Source organism: Solea solea, chromosome 8, assembly GCF_958295425.1.
Source record: "Solea solea chromosome 8, fSolSol10.1, whole genome shotgun sequence".
Lineage (NCBI taxonomy): Eukaryota > Metazoa > Chordata > Actinopteri > Pleuronectiformes > Soleidae > Solea > Solea solea.
The window spans coordinates 18,462,945-18,479,893 of record NC_081141.1 but is presented as its reverse complement, the minus strand read 5'-3'; the positions used below and the strand labels follow the sequence as shown (position 1 = coordinate 18,479,893).

The 16,949-nt window shown below is 38.4% G+C and overlaps 2 protein-coding genes across 4 annotated transcripts in view; one reads left to right on the top strand and one right to left on the bottom strand.

Annotated features, from left to right (window-relative positions):
* Window positions 1–2,199: 2,199 nt before the first annotated feature.
* gna14a (guanine nucleotide binding protein (G protein), alpha 14a) lies at window positions 2,200–12,183 on the top strand. The gene is made up of 7 exons (XM_058636961.1): window positions 2,200–2,560; window positions 9,028–9,212; window positions 9,424–9,572; window positions 10,359–10,487; window positions 10,631–10,760; window positions 10,843–10,996; window positions 11,412–12,183. Exons 1-7 carry the CDS (start codon window positions 2,440–2,442, stop codon window positions 11,600–11,602), a joined length of 1,059 nt encoding a protein of 352 aa, XP_058492944.1. The 5' UTR covers window positions 2,200–2,439; the 3' UTR covers window positions 11,603–12,183.
* Window positions 12,180–16,949, bottom strand: part of vps13a (vacuolar protein sorting 13 homolog A) — a 35,582-nt gene continuing 30,812 nt past the window's right edge. For 2 of the 3 annotated variants that reach the window (XM_058636958.1, XM_058636959.1), the window contains 4 exons: window positions 15,160–15,245; window positions 14,860–14,983; window positions 13,887–13,961; window positions 12,180–13,533 (listed from right to left, as the gene is read on the bottom strand). In XM_058636958.1, coding sequence (XP_058492941.1) covers window positions 13,483–13,533; window positions 13,887–13,961; window positions 14,860–14,983; window positions 15,160–15,245 — 336 coding nt within the window. In that variant the 3' untranslated portion in view covers window positions 12,180–13,482. Of the gene's footprint in view, window positions 13,534–13,886; window positions 13,962–14,859; window positions 14,984–15,159; window positions 15,246–15,431; window positions 15,972–16,949 lie in introns of those variants that run through there. The other variant, XM_058636960.1, reaches the window with a different exon arrangement.

Sequence of the window (16,949 nt, the reverse complement as noted above, 5' to 3'; positions counted from 1 at the left end):
CATCATTTTATTTTTCATCAGATTGATAGATAATCCAGTATTTTACACAAGCTGATTTGTTCAATTTACTTTTCTATCAAAAAGTGCAGACTGAAATCAATCTACAGGGCTAATTAACATTTTAACTGGCGTAAAAAAAAAAAACCCCAGAGCACTTGTCATAGAGCGTCGTCTCATCCCACATAAAGTATTTTTTTCATTTACATTTAATTTCAAGCATTAATTTACTTAAATATTTCCTGATCTACCCTAAATTGTATTATTCCCAACACTACCTACAGCAACACAATTCAGGTCCCGTCCCCCTACGAGTGGGTCTAAAAGTGTGGAAATCAAGCCTCGGATCAAGAGTCACTGGTGGGCACGTAACAAAAAAAAGAATGAGATATTTCTCGACTCAGGGGAAACTGAGGTTGGGAAGCACAATTTTACAAAAATGCTACCCTTATTCAGGTAATACAAAGCTAAATGCAAATCAGTGAAGTATTTCATTAAATAAAAACTGATGATGCCATTATCTGTGTTTTTCAGTATAATGGGGTTTAGATGTCATGTCACCTGACAACATCCCCATGCTGCACACAGGAAGTGATTTGCTTTATTTCAAGACACCTGATAAAGTGTGGCGAACAGGCTGGAGTACGACTGAAAACATTGGTTATTCATAAGTTTGGGATATTTGCTTCTTGTCCTCCCTGTAGTGCCACTGTATACACAATGATCATGTTTGTTTAACACAGCCAGTTTTCATATAAAAAATGCAGCGTACAAATAATCCAAGATCATTTCTGAACATGAAGACCAAACAGGAACAACAGCAAGAGAAGTCACCAACTCACACACTGCTGCTTTAACTGCTACCATTTCATTTAAATGCACAGTGTTATTTTGAGATGAATCATAACAAAACCTTATGAAGAGAAAACAAAACATGCAGACATTGCCTTATTAAACGTGTATTGCCACTGAAGTCCCATGTAAGGCACCTGTGGCGTCTTTATTATTCTGTGCACATTTAATTTGGTGTCATGTCAGATTCATGTCTAAAGTTTAAACTCCATGCCATAAAACCAGCACCTGCACAGTGTTTCTGCTGTATTTGGCAGTCTGGTTTGGAGTCTGGCAGCCATGTTGGCCGACAACCAGCCATCAAAACCTTACAATGATGGTTGACTTTGGCAGGCAGCAACCAATTTCCAGTCTAGTTCACAGTTCACTTGAAAACAGTGAAGATTTGACTAGAAAAACAACACTTAAGAGCAGGATGAAAAGGGAAAAATTGGAAAAACTTCAACGTCACAAATTACTGGTGTTAAAATGTTAAAATGGTGTAAATGTGAAGCTAGATTATAGTTTCAGCGACAATGACTACTTTTTAGACTTGCATTACTTTGTCACTTGTGTCTCCGCTGTTTTCATTTGCACTGTTCTGCTTCTTAAAGAGAAAATCTTTGTTTACAAAGCATCTGATCCACCGAGCAGAGACTTTGTGTTAAATTCATTTGATTATAGTAACAAAACAAATGATAAAAACACAAATTACATTAAAAAAAAAATGTTTACCATACATGAGCAACGAACGACTGTTTCCAGGCTTTGGAAGGAATTTGTTCACTCGGAGAGAATTCCCTTTAAGAGCTCACACTCCAGCTGATTTTGACTTGTGACAATATTTGAAATTATTGTGCTGCTGTTTTTCATGCAGTACGTTTGGAGAGAAGAATATATATATATATATATATATATATATATATATATATATATATATATATATCATTTTTGTTATAGCCTAAACTTTAATTTTCATCAATTAACACGTTAATTCCCATTTATTGCTTATATTAATGATATGCCAATTCATACATTTCCGAAAAAACATGCTCAATTCAATTTGTTTTTTCTTTTATAACGAAAATAAATGCTCAAAAGGTTAAAAAATATTTCACAATAAAAGGCATACAGACGGTGATATAAAAAGTGCAGCTCCGTGTTTCAGCCTCACATTGTTTTGAATTGGGATTGCAGTAGTCATTTCAAACACTGGATGTCGCTGTTTGACATAATGATATTAATACTAATCACCTTGAACTTCCCATTTCGTCCTTTTTCAATTTGCAAACTGTTGCCCCGCCCTCGTGAGCCGCCTCTATTAGTGAAGGCGACTATTAATAGATCAATTCAACAACGTGAAGTCAACAAGTAAACTGGCTTCAGCTCCAAACCTCTGTAGAGTCTCTGAAAGGATCCTCTTGAAACACATTGGATTAAAAAGGGAGGGGGGATAAAAAGAGACATTTTAAAATGATTTGGCTCTTTTTCTTTCTGAATTAGTGAACTGTGTGACACACAGAGGACTGGTCTGGTTTTTGAAAAGACAGACTTTTTAAAAGACTATTTAAAAGACTTTTTTTAAGGACTGACGCTGTCAGGTTTTGAGTGATGGCTGGATGCTGTGTGTCGGCGGAGGAGAAAGAGAACCAGAGGATCAACGAGGAGATTGAGAAGCAGCTGCGCAGAGACAAGAAGGACTCACGCCGGGAGCTGAAGCTGCTGCTGCTGGGTGAGTGATGATGAATGGGTGAACCACAACACCATTGGTCACGCACATTTCCACGAAGTGAAAACACGTCTGCAAAGTCAGTTTGAATGAATGACACATGTCATAAATTGACCTTTTTATGTTGATTCATTGAATGATTTTGATATTTTGGTCGATAACTCATGCAGTTATTTTACCTTCCTGCTGCTTCCTGAGTGACCACACCTCGACACACAGGTGTCATTGCAGCAGCAACATTATTCTTATTGAATTATAGCTGTTATGTTATGATAACAGACAAGGAGACATGATGGTTATACTTCCTGCTATGATCTATGGTTTAATGTTGTTTTATTGGAAATGTACAGAAAAACTGACAGGTGAACCTCATACTTACAAAAAGAAAAAAAACATGAATAATCACTACTATTGAAGAAAGTAAGAGAAAGCAAGAGAAAGTTAAAAAAAAAACTAAAATAAAAAGAAAATAAGCAAACGATTAAAAAAAAAAGAGGGTAACCATAGCATAAAGTTAGGAGTACATAACAGGAAAAAAGATAATCATACACAGGGGGTAAGAAGGTGATCAAAAACGGTTACCTTACTAACATGAGTTATGTTACCTCCAAAAACAATCAATATAATTTGGGGCAAAAGGGGTAATGGTTTAAAATATTTGACAGACATGAGGAGTGTGAGGAGGATGCAGAAGTTTATCTGTCTCTTCTCGTCATTTCCTTTCTCCTCATCCCTCTTTCTTGGCTGCGGATGTGGCACAAACTTTGTGCTACTGACTTTCACACACAATTTTTTTTTAAACCCTTGATGAATTTGCCTTATGCCACATAAGGAAAGACAGATTTGTCTGTTTGTTTAACCTGACATCGTTCTTTGATATCTTTTCCTCTCCAGTCTGCGTGAGCACAGAAAAACAAAAGTGTGGCCTCTGACAGCAGGAACACAGATGTTTTTACAGTTCACAGTTAAATTCTCTCTCCAGAGTTTTGTGTTACTTTATCGGGACAAACTCCAGCAGTTACAACAGGAGGAAGTGGAGCGAACAAATCATTTCCAGGGTGTGAATCATTCATCCAATTTGTAAACCATTTTCATTTTCAGTGGCACCTGCTGCTGCTGCTGCTTCATGTTGGTGATTATTTAAGAGTGTTGCATTAAAGGGACAGTTTGGTTTGTTGCATGACGAGCTGTGTGGATGTCCCTATGCTGAGAACCAGCCAGAGACAAAGGGGCTCATTGCTCTCTGAAAACATGGCTGCCAGCAGGGGCACAAGGAAAAACTCATTTCAGCAACTGAACAAAAAATGCAAAATCTACATCAGCTGAAGCCTCCAATGTCTATTATATACTATATATGAACTAGTTTATCTTGCAGGTAGCCTTTTCTGGGCTAAAAACTAAAGTTTGTAAACGACTCACTCAACTGCACCAAAGTCCATAGAAGTCCCACTCATGGGGACACATGGTCTAACTGCTGGAAAGTTTGAATGATTTGTGTAAACCCGAACAAAGAATTTTTAAATCACAAAAACACATTTGAACTTACTGATGGAGGGAACAGTAAGTCCCCCCCCCCCACCCCCACACCACACACACACACACACACTGACTGTTTTTATATCTCCACTAAAAACCCTCTTCTTGCCCTAGGCGTTCCCTGGCACAGAAGAGTATTAGGGCCAATGAGATTTTTTGAAATGAGATTAAAGTCAGAATTTTGACTCCTTTTGCAGAACCTGACCATGTATGAAACCATGTGGTATTTTTTATACTGCTTTTAGTTTACATTGTTTCATATCCCGTCTGTTTTATGTATTTATGTGATGTTGGTCAACTGGGTTGTTTATAAATGTGCTATAGAAATAAATTTGTATTGGAATTTATTACAGGTCACATGCTATTAAATAGTAAAATGACTGCTGACAAGAGTTACATCAGGTCTGTGGTGGAAGCACACATTACACTGCAGCAGTGTGGCAGCACGTCAGGTGCCTGATTCCCTGTCAAGGCCGAGGTCAGTGGTGTCTGACAGACATGACTCACTGCTGCAGGCGCGCCACATGCAAACAATCATGCAAATCTGAGCTGGATATGGGCCATAGCTTTGCCTCCACTGCCTCTCTTGGAAGGGGCTATATGGCTAACCAGACGAGTGTCAGGTGGCTGCCCGGAGTGGTGTTCCACATCCCATGTCATTTGTTTGGAAACATTGTTTCTCAGCCCACTGTCTGCTACTTTGGTCAATGCATTGTGGATGATGGATAATAAACATTTGACTGTGGATTACCGCCCAGGATTACAGCCCAGGATTACAGTTACTGTAAGAACTGTGTGACAGGTGTCAGAACATACACCACAGTATTTTATTATTAAACTGAAGTGCTTTATACAATGGAGGATGAAGATTCAGGGTCTATCTATTCAATTTAATTACATTTTATTTGTATCGTGCCAAATAATCACGGCATACTATATATACACTGTAGGTCTTATAGAGAGAAGAGAAACCCAACAATTCACACAATGAGCAAACACTAGGCATCATTGGGGGGGGGGGGGGGGGGGAAACTCTCCCTTTTAACACAGGAAGAAATCTCTGACAGAACCAGAATCAACGATGTGCGGCATCTGCCTCGACCGGTTGGGGTGAAAGTAAAAATGGGGGACAGAAAGGAGGGAGGGAAAGGGAAAAGAGGAGGCGAGGTAACGGCTGAAGAAAGAGACCCAGAGCAGCTATATAACATGTTTATATTACTGTCTAGACTGGGTATGTGAATTACAAATTATGCGAATAACGCTCAATGCAACAAAGGAGCAAATTTGAAAAATATTATATAACCGCATTTTAAGACAAGATAAGTGCACCAGGGACCACAGCTTTGGAAGAAATGGACTTGGAAACGTACTCCATTATTATATTACAATGTTTCTATTCTGTCTCTTTGTCACTTCAGTTAAGCCTTAAACATGACATACTGTACATTACACGTGCTTCTCTACAGCACATAAAAGCCTCTGGTCATTGAGTTCACCTGCAAATATCAGTTAATATTGAAAAAAAGAAGTGAAATTGTTCTGCAGTTTGATTTGGTATTCATTCAGCAAAGTAATAGAAAAGTTTGAATAAAGTGTGCAGAGAAGATGAGGAAACCTAAAAAGTAGGCCGTGGAAGAATTCTTCCCAATATAAAATATATAAAGGAGTCAACAGCAAGAAACGACAAGAATCATACTTCAAAGTACAAATCAAAATAGAATCAAAATGTTATACTGCATTGTGTTTTTGCTTAGTCATTAAGGGGTTTGAGTACGATATTATTATTATTATAATTATTATTATTATTATACCTACACAATCAAAACACTATGAGAAAATCTAATGTTTAATATCATGTCTAATTTTATCATAATATTTAGTGCGGTTAACTCACAGATGTTGGATAAATAGAAGGTTAATGTTTATTGATTTTAGTATCTTTACTAGCTCCATGTTATACACATGTATAAGGAGACATTTTTCATCAATCAATTCACAATAATTGAGTGGTGATGATGACGATGATACCACAAAAACACTGCAAACGTGCCAGTAACCCTAGCCCACGTGCCAAGTCATGATTTGCCTCCCGTCAGGAGTATTTACCTGTCCATCTGTCTTGTTCAAACCATCTCCAAGAAACTTGACTTGTAAACAAGGTGCATTCAAATGCAAAGGATTTGTCTAAGCCTTATTCATGATGCCATGCAAAACATCCTTTCAACGCAACAGAGCTTTAACACACATTTGGGCATTTGCAGAAAAGTCTCATTGAGATAATCACTTTCTCAAGAGAGACCTGGACAAGACGGCAGCATACGTACACTTAAAAGTTGCGTCAGACAAATTAGTAAATACAGAAAACAACCACCACAACACGAACAAACAGGTCACTAATTAGATCTCAGTTAGAGCCGCTACATCCACTAAGAGAACACATCTGTCCTTTAAAATTGATTTAAAGTCACCCAGGGTGATCAGTTCAGACATTTCATCACTCGTTATGGTTTATAACTGTTTTGGTCCTCACAAAAGATATCCCTAACCTAAACCCAATTCTTACCCTGAAACCAGGTCTTAACCCTGACAGAATGTGAGGACCAGCTCACAAAGATATACACCCCCCACGGAAAAATATGACAACTTCCAATTTTCAGGACTGTTAACAAACACATTTGGTAAACAAATACATTCACTATCATGTGATCTGAAACTGAAAATTGGGAGCTTCAATAGGAACCTGTGTGTGTGTTATCATTTGAAAGAGCCAGTATGTGTCCAAACCAGGGCTCAATTATTTGTTTCATAAAAACCAGAAACTGCTTTTTGATACGCATCTAGAAACTCACAAAGGCTGCAGTTAAAAGGTGTTCCAGGTTTGATTCTTTTATTTCGGTACCGATTTTAAACGGAAACACACATTTTGTCCTCGCATTGGAGTATAAAATACTAGTTGTTATTTTGGTGGTGTCATGTGGTTGTGCCCCATTTTGTTTCAAAACAGCAAAACATGAACTGCTCACTGCACTGGCCTGTTTACACATAGCCAAGGATACTGTGAGGTTTTGGATTCCGTGTCTTTCTGGTATATGCTTTTTTTTTTTTTTTTTAGTTCAGCAAACAAGTTTACAATCTCCTTCCATCCTCACCTACTGAAATATGATGTTTAGATGTCATTCGAAGGTGTTTGCTCTCAGGTGGGGTCTTTAACTGGCAGCACGCAGACGTCCTTTTGAAAGTCAAATATACATTTGAATGGTTCAGCTTTGCCTGCTCATCCCTGGAGTTGTCACAGCAATTGTTTGTTTTCGTGGCTTGACTCTTAGTAACAAGCTGCACACAAACATGTGAGAGATGTAAAAAAAAAGCGGTTACCAGTGTATGCATTTCTTCATTTGACTTATTTTGCTCGCATAATTACAATAAAAATGATCTCACATGGTGCCATCGCTATAGCAGTGTTTCCAAATTCCAAGTGTTTCCCTGCTACAACACACCTGAACAATAATTAGTGTAGTGATTTCACTCTGCTGGGATTAACTCTACGACCCTCATGTGGAGGATAAAGCAGAGACAATGAATGAATGAATGAATGACAGTCACAGTAGTTAAAAGCAAATGTCAGAGTTGTGGTAGCAGCAGTAGAAAGGTGCTCTTAAAAGGGACAGAGCACCCGTTTAGCCTCTGATGCAGTGGTCCAGCCTGAACCAGTCGTAAAGGAATACTTTACCGATTTGTATTACTAGAATAGGGCTAGTATTTTTGAAAAATTGTGCTTCCCAACCTCAGTTTCCCCTGAGTTGAGAAATATCTTCATTCTTTTCTTTGTTACGTGCTCACCAGTGACACTCGGTCCTGTTAGCGTAACTGTTAGCAAAGATGGCCGACACTGTTTACATTCTGGGAATGAGGTCCCGCCCCCCTACAAGTGGGTCTAAAAAGTGCGGAATTAGCGTTGCAGTTTCAAGGGTCGGACCTTGACACCGGTGGTGACAGATATTTCTCGACACAGGGGAAACTGAGGTTGGGAAAGCCAATTTTTCAAAAATACTACTCCTATTCAAGTAACTCATATGTGGTTGTGCTGTATCACGTCTTCCTCTGTTCATACCGTGGTATTTCAATACATTCAACCTCTTTCTAATCCAGTGTTTCTCAGTCCTGGTTCTGTGCACCCACTCCCCTGCATGTTTTAGATGTTCCCTGCTCCAACACACCCGATTAAATGAACGGGTCGTTATCAGGCTTTTGCAGAGCTCGATGACAAACTGACCATTTGAGTCAGGTGTGTCAGAGCGGGGAAACACCTAAAACCAGTGGCTCCCATAGGACCAGGATTGAGAAACACTGGTTTGGATGTTTCTCAGCTCCAGCACACCGGATTCAAATCAATGGGTTGTTTTCAGGCTTTTGCAGAATTTTATGAAGAGGCCTGAATTAAATCTTCTTCTAAACATTCAAACAGTCCATTAGAAGCTTATATTCATCACTTCAACCCCCCCATTCATACCAGTACAATGCAGCACGCTAGAGTGGCTTTAACCTCGGTAGAAGAGCAGAAATCTCACCACACTTTCCCCAGCAAATCTTGATTACCTTGATTACCTCCATGTTGAACCGCACTGAACGACTTTATACGATTGTTAAAAGTGAAATAATGTTCCAAAAATATGGATCATGCATTACTTTTCCACTGACGACATATGGGTTTGTTTGTATGTACTTATATCTTTGAATACTGTCTTTTTACGCTTTAAAAATATTTCCAGATTAAGACACCATAATCATAACCATGTATATGATACGCTGTTTGACAAAAAACATGGTCAGGACATTAACACAAGTACTGACAAACCACATTCATCAGCATGATCTGACGGTCTGATGGTGTTACATTACACACACACATTAAAAAAGATGGTTTTGTATTTTAGGTACTGGAGAAAGTGGGAAGAGCACCTTCATCAAACAAATGAGAATTATACATGGAGGAGGATACTCAGCTGAAGACAAGAGAAGCTACATTAAACTGGTTTACCAGAACGTTTACACGTCCATGCAGGCGATGATCCGAGCCATGGAGCCTCTCGATATTTCTTTCTCCGATCCCCAGAATAAGGTATGGACACAAACTGAAATTAAAAAAAGAAAAAGAAACATTATTTAACAAAAAATGAAATGTAAGGGAAAAAAATAAAACAAGCATACAAATGTATAACTCACTTGCATAATAGTTGTAACGTGTCAAAGGTAGTCGAAATAGACCCAGATCATCAGGGTGAACATGTTCCCATGTCTTCTTTGGTTTTGGTGTCCGTCCATGTTCTCAGAACAATGCAAACTCAGTCCTGGATGTGGAGGTGGACAAAGTGGAGCAGCTGGATCACGCCATGGCCATCAAGAGTCTGTGGAGCGATGCAGGAATACAGGAGTGCTACGACCGACGCAGGGAGTACCAGCTGTCTGACTCCACCAAATAGTGAGCATCAATCACACAGCTTTTTGTTGTTATTGCTCAGTAAAATTCCTTTGGACGACTTGTAGCTGAATACCCCTCACCTCACCTCACTCTAGGACAGGGGTTTCTCAATCCTGGTCCTCAGGGAGCCACTCCATGTTTTAGATGTTGCTGTGCTCCAACACACCTGATTCAGATAAAGGGCTCGTTATCAGGCTTCTGCAGAGCTTGCTGATGAGCATTTGAATCAGGTGTGTTGGAGCAGGGAAACCTCTAGAACATGCAGATGTGAACCTATGTGGCCTTTAATTAGCATCAAAACACAAAAGCTGTTTAGTTTGTCACTGTGAGCGACTGTACGATCATGATGCTCCAAAATGGCGGGCTCTGGAGATCTGACCCAGCAGACAAATCATACAATCAGGTGTTTGTACACTTTAAAAAAAAAAAAAAAACAATTTCTGCCAAAGGAAAAATAAATACAATTTGCATTGTGGTTGCATTTTTGCAACCAGTGTGATTTATAACTTAAACAAAAAACATTGACTAAAGAGCGTGATGAAGTAAATAAAAAACATTTTCTTAAGAATAAATAATTCTGTATGTAACAAATGTAGAGACACTGTAATGACTATAAAACAGTGAGTATCTGCTGATAGTGAATTAAAACATTTCCAAATGTTGTATTTGTGTAATTTGTAATAAGTCTTTCCTTTTCACCTCCCTTATGTGTATGTGCAATGATTGCAGTCAAAAAGTGTGACATCAGTGCTCATGAAAACCAACAATTTCCAATGATCTATTCAGCTATCTCACTGACCTGGAGAGAATCTCACAGCCGTCTTACATGCCCGACCTTCAGGACATCCTCAGAGTGCGAGTGCCGACCACAGGGATCATCGAATATCCCTTTGACATGGAGAACGTCATTTTCAGGTGAGACTCCGCAACGTTTCAAGATGGAATTATAGCATCACACGTGACTTTTTTTTCAATTCATTTGATTAGGTTTGATTTGACTCTTAAGCACTTTGTAAAATGTATTATTATTATTATTATTATTATCATCATTATGTCAGGATGGTGGATGTTGGGGGTCAAAGGTCAGAGCGGAGGAAGTGGATCCACTGCTTTGAGAACGTCACCTCCATTATCTTCCTGGTGGCGCTCAGTGAGTACGACCAGGTCCTGGCTGAGTGCGACAACGAGGTGAGAGTTCACACTTTGATCCCCCTAACATTTACATGTGTCATGTGTGTTTTTGATTTATTTGTTAAAACTCTTGTTTCAGAACCGTATGGAGGAGAGCAAGGCTCTGTTCAAAACCATCATCACTTACCCGTGGTTCCAGCGCTCGTCTGTCATACTGTTCCTGAACAAGACCGACATCCTCAAAGAGAAGATCGTGTACTCTCACTTATCCACATACTTCCCTGAATTCACAGGTTTGTTAGTTGTTGCTTTTCTTCTTCGCGTTTACGCGCACATTTTAATCGAGCTACGGCCGGAGTCCAACTAAGACAGGCCGTGTACGTCTGACTCCGCAGGTGGCGCTGCATCTCTCTATTAGCTGACCTGTTGTCCTTTATGTGACAGAAAAACAAAGTGTATATAATCGGACTAAGAATCATAGCATTATCCAGGTACGTTAGTCCGACTAAGACTGGCTTGATTTGAGTTGGACTCACGTGTTTGTGTGACATTAAGAAAACCAAATTATTGTCTTAGTCACTCACATAAACACACAGAACGGTTCTTAACAGGCAGACAGATGGATGTTCCTCGCACTGAATATGTATATTCAGAGAAAAATCTGCACAACGTCACAGAGAAATATCTTCTTTTACCTCTGAATTGCAGGACCTCAGCAGGATCCTGGAGCAGCTCAAGAATTCATCCTCAAAATGTACCAAGAACAAAACCCGGACAAGGACAAGACGTTGTACAATCACTTCACCTGCGCCACAGACACAGAAAACATCCGCTTTGTCTTTGTGGCCGTCAAAGACACCATCCTCAGACACAACCTGAAGGAGTTCAATCTGGTGTGAAAGGAAGGAGAAGGATGGAGATAAAAAAAAAAAAAAGCTACAGGAGTAATGAAGAATGACATGATGAGAGCCTAATAAGTTAAGCCTTAATAAGTTAAAGACGTTTTAGGCTGAAATGTTTTCAAGATCTTATGCACCTGTGCACATCCAGCTGAAGATGATATGACGATGTTTAACACACATAAACATTAATTATACTTTTCTGTAGAGATGAGAATATGAACGTTAGTGGAAACTTGAAGTGTGGACTATTTTCTTACAGTGTGACAGTTGGTATGACTTCCCTTAAGACATGTGATTAAATATTGTCTATAAAAGTTTTTTTTTTTTCCCTTCCAACACTGAACCACCACCGTCTTTGCCTTTGCCTGTGATCGTCATCTTTACTCAGGAACATCAGCAGCCACTGAGGTGGTCATCATAGTTTAGATGTAAATAGTCTGGAGTTGTTGCTTAGAAAAACTGGAAATTATATTTATCTTGTGTCGTTTTTCAGTAAGAAACTGTGTATGTATAGCGTTTGATTTGCATATTTGAGATTCTGTGGGCACAATAAATAAAGGAAAAAAAAGAGCACTGAAGTATGAAACACATATTTTATTTATTTATTCTTTTCAAAAGGGCAAGAAAAAAGTGTTAAGCCACTGCAGTGAATATTTCCCTCCTCAAGTCCAGAAATGATAACATGGCAACAAGAGATATTTACTTGTATTAAACTGTTTAAGCACCCCAACAACTAAAAAGCAAACCATTAAAATAAGCATCAAAGTCAAGATTAATTTAGGATTATTAGCATTCGTTTCCTTTGGACACACTTTCCTCTGGGTTATTCTTCAACATACAGTTGTTCACTTTGCATATGTGTGGTATAAAAACATAAAAACCTTAAATTACAATCTGCAATGCCATTAAACAGACTATTAAGTGGGAATATATATATATATATACATGTAGATATATATGTATATATATAGTAAGCCCAGTGTACAGTAGTTGAACAGGTATAAGTATAAAAATAGCATGCATCTCTAAATCACACACTGAACAAAACAATGGACAAGTTTCAAACAAAAAGAAGTAATGGTGTACATTATGTTATATGTATACTATATTTAAATTATCTGTCATTTGTTGTCGTAAATTTAAATGTTCGTCAACTATTATTTGGGCTTAATATCACTCAAGCTGTTTCCTAGCAGTGTTAGCTTTGACACACTTCATAACATACACATATATATATATGTATATATATATATATATATATATATGTGTATGTTGAGTGAAATTGACTGACATTGACTTAATGTGCGTTTGACAGAGCATGACGAGCCAAACTATGAAAAAATAGAATTCTTTTAATTTCACCAGCATTTTAGATTCAAAACAGATTTTACAAGATGACGTAATGTGAAAACCCAGGACTAAGAATCAATTTAAATAGAATAAAACTTTAAACATCTATCACATTGTGTGCAAAAAAAAAACCAACGAGTGCAAACAGAGCAACGAGTGAAACATGATCAGTTTCCATTCATTCTGTGGTACGTCGATGTAGGAAAAAGGTCAGCTGTTCATCTGTTAGCATGCACACTTAGACACTCTCACCCCCAACACACACAACATTCAACAGACATCATCTTGCGTATGATATTTTGCACTTGCTCACACGTGGAGGTAAATAAAACAAGCATGCGGTAAAGAACAAAAGGCACTGACACACACACACAGACGGACTGTGTTTGTGTATGTGTGTATATGTTTGTTTGTTTGTTTGTTCTTGGGGTTTTTACTGCAGCTGGCATCCATGATGTTGCCTTACTGTCCTCTTTTTCTTTTTCACAAACGCGTGTTTTATTTATTTTTTTCCCCTCGATGACGATTCAGTATTTGGGTAAAGTGTCTCTCGCATCCTCCAATTTGGCAAGAACCCACTGAAGTTAAAGAAGAAGCAAAGTGACATTATCAATAAAGGGGAGACATACTGTACTGGTGTGTTTTGTGTGTATTTCTTTTTGCGTTTCCACTAGGAATAGTAACAAAATCACTGTTCAATTTCAGCTAGACCCACGACAGTCAGCTGATTGGGCGACAGAAAAGCGCCACTCCCTTGCGATCAGTGTTCCTTCAACACCCGCCTACCCAGTAAAGGTACTGTTCTCAGTCGGAACGCAAGCCTGACCCAGGGCTTAACCGTTCCAAACCGAACTGTACCATATGATGGAAACATGGCTTAACACATGTAAACGAGAAGCATCTGATACATGAAAAGATGTGATGAACATACCTTGGCGAGCTCGGGAGACTTGAAGTTTATGATCTTCCCAAACTCCCTGGCATGGAAGACTGACTTTACTCTTTCCTGCAGGACACACAACAAGGTTTAAAGCTCCAGTGCGGAAATGTTATCGCCCCCTTGTGGACTTCTGAGTAATTACCAAAACACTGCCTCACTCCCTCCACCCATGCCTCCACTCACTCTCTTCAATTTTTGTTCTCACAGTCTTTGGTAAGTTATGTCTTGTGTATCTGTCTTTTAACCAGAGGCGATCACCTCAAGACAACAAAGGACGTTCTGCTCATTCTAAAACTCATAAAATACATAGATTATATGACTAGTTTGTTCAGAATCACAGATCGTCTGACGTGATTTTCTTCTCATAAATCCCTGCAGTAGCACGGTGTATTAACACCAGTAGAAGCCCAGCACAGAACAGCTTTTCTCCCCCCTGTGGTAAGCGAGACGCTGATTGGTTATGATATGAGTTTCCCCTTTTTCAAAGACCAGCAACTGCCACTGCGTTTTACGAAACACTATTTGTCCAGAATGTGTCCAGGAAACTTTATGGAGCTGCGTGGTGGAGGAACAGCAGGAGCTGTGATTAAACATGCAACCATGTAATCAGGCAGTTTATTAATCAATTACTAAATTAATTGTCAACTAGTTTGGTAATCTATTAATCGGATTGAGTGTTTTTTCAATAATTAAAAAAGGTTCTCTGATTTTTTTTAAAAAACAAACATTTTCTGGTTTCTTTGCTCTGAAAATCCTTTTGGTTTGTGGACAAAACAAAACATTTGATAACACACAGATCAACATTCTTCAACATTTTATGGACCAAACAAAATCACCAGATTAATTGATAATGAAACTAATTGTTAGTTGCAACTTAATTTAAATGTAAGAGACATTTGCTTCTATTTAAAAAGGTATGCACTACAGCTTTAATGCATTTGCATACTGGATTTAAGGTTTATACCTTGGCCTCAATGCGAAGTCGTCGGCTCTCTATGATCATTGGCTCTTTGGTGAACTCCTCAAACAGATACTGCCATTCACAGGTCAGCTGACCAAATGTGCCTTTGGTCACAAAAAATATGCCCCTGAAGCAGAAAAAGACAAAGACAGCATTGAAATGAGGATGAGCATCTCATTGTTGGGTAAAGGATGACAGTAATAAAGCTCAGTGCGGTTCAATGTGCACTGTTACCTTTACTGTATGAACTCATTTGGTTTAACAACAGTAAATAAAAAGCGCTCGGAAAAATAACCTGCTCACCTCTTGGTGATCATGAAGAAGTCAGACTCATTGACCTTGGCGTGAGCAAAGTATCTGTACTTGGCAAAACGTCCATTCTCAATTTTCTGAAAAAAGGCAAGGTGAACATTTAAACAAAACAAAAAACCACAATGTCTAAACTAAACTAAACTAAACTAAAATATGAAAACCAAGACACCAGTGACATCCACACAAGACTTAACTCTAGTGGAGGTGAAACATGTTCAGCATTGTTGTGGGAAAATGGCATGAATCAAAGAAAATGGAAGACAGACATTTAAAAACGTTTTATTGAGAACAAAAGGACGGTGAATGACAGAATGATAAAACAACTCATGAATAAAGAAGACAAAAATGTGATGGATTATTGGGTGCCGACAGGAAACGTTTCCTTGGTAACACTTCCTGAGAAGCCAATGTCTATAATGCATTATAACACATTATAAACAGTGCTGTATAATCACAGTTATAAGCACTCATTTACACCGCTCTTGTATTGTGTTATAATGTATTTATAACATTCATCAATGTTCAGAATGTTACTTTCATTGGATACAGGTGGAAAAAAAAAGCAATAAGGTAAAAGAAAAAAAATAAAGACACCATTAAAGGTAATAAAGGACTAATGAACATAAAATTAAACACATTTCTTAAATGACTAAGAGTTTTTTCTTTGATTTGTTAATTTCGGCCGACAGAGAGCTTCTAACTGACAAACAAACTGCAGCTGTCACTTCTATTTCCTAGTCTTTATCCTCATCACCAATATCCTCTGAGGCAGTGCTACGACACTCAATGAGGGCCAATCTCATCTGTGGACACGACAAGAGAAGAAGAGTCAGCTTCCGAGCAGCGATAGAACCATAGTATGTTTCTACCAACACAGCTACTGGTCAGCTACAGTTCAAACTACAGCAGCACGGGCTCACAACACTGCTAATGCACCAGCACCACGGGTTTACTGAAGGTATTACAGGACATTTAGGAAAAGGGGAGAGCATGAATGGCCTTCTGTCTTCTCTATCAAAGAATATTTTGTTGTAAATTTTATTTTTTACTTTCCTGTAATATGAAATGTGGGATTTGTTGCAATTACCCGTGGATCTGTAAAAATTGCCATTAGTTCCTAATTTTATATGAAAAAACTGATACCATTAACTCCTCAGGACAGTATTTACTGACGATATAAGACTCATTTTACTGATACTGACTTCCATTTAAACTGTTACTTCGGTGCTTTTTCCTGGTCCTTTTCCAATCAGAAAAAAAGTGTATGTTTAAATCACAGGAGAAACAATACATATTGACTTCAACTTGAATTCGGACATAAGTAGCTTTGATGCTGCTGTGAAAGTTTGAGACACTTTAATTTGTCAGTTTTCTGCAAAGTTCCGAGTTAAACCTGCACATAGAATCCTTACTAGACTCAAACGCAAAACCTTCAACCCACTCCGTTCATCAGGGCAACACAATGACCCACACCCTAAAGCTCGTAGATTATATAAAGCAGAAATTTGAAATACTTCAAAATCCACGGATATGAAAGCTTTAACCAGCTGAACCACCTTGAGGTTCATAAATATGTTTGCATTCATCCAAACGCACCACAATATGCCAAACAAAATCAACGTCTACACATTATAAAAAGTTCTCTACTGCATTAAAATAAAGTTTGCTTTTCTTATAAATCACCATAAACACCACACTGAGTATGATTCAGTAATCTGTACTCTGAAACTAAAGGTGCTCTCACTTTTCTCTCTCACACAATTAATCAATGAAAAATAAGC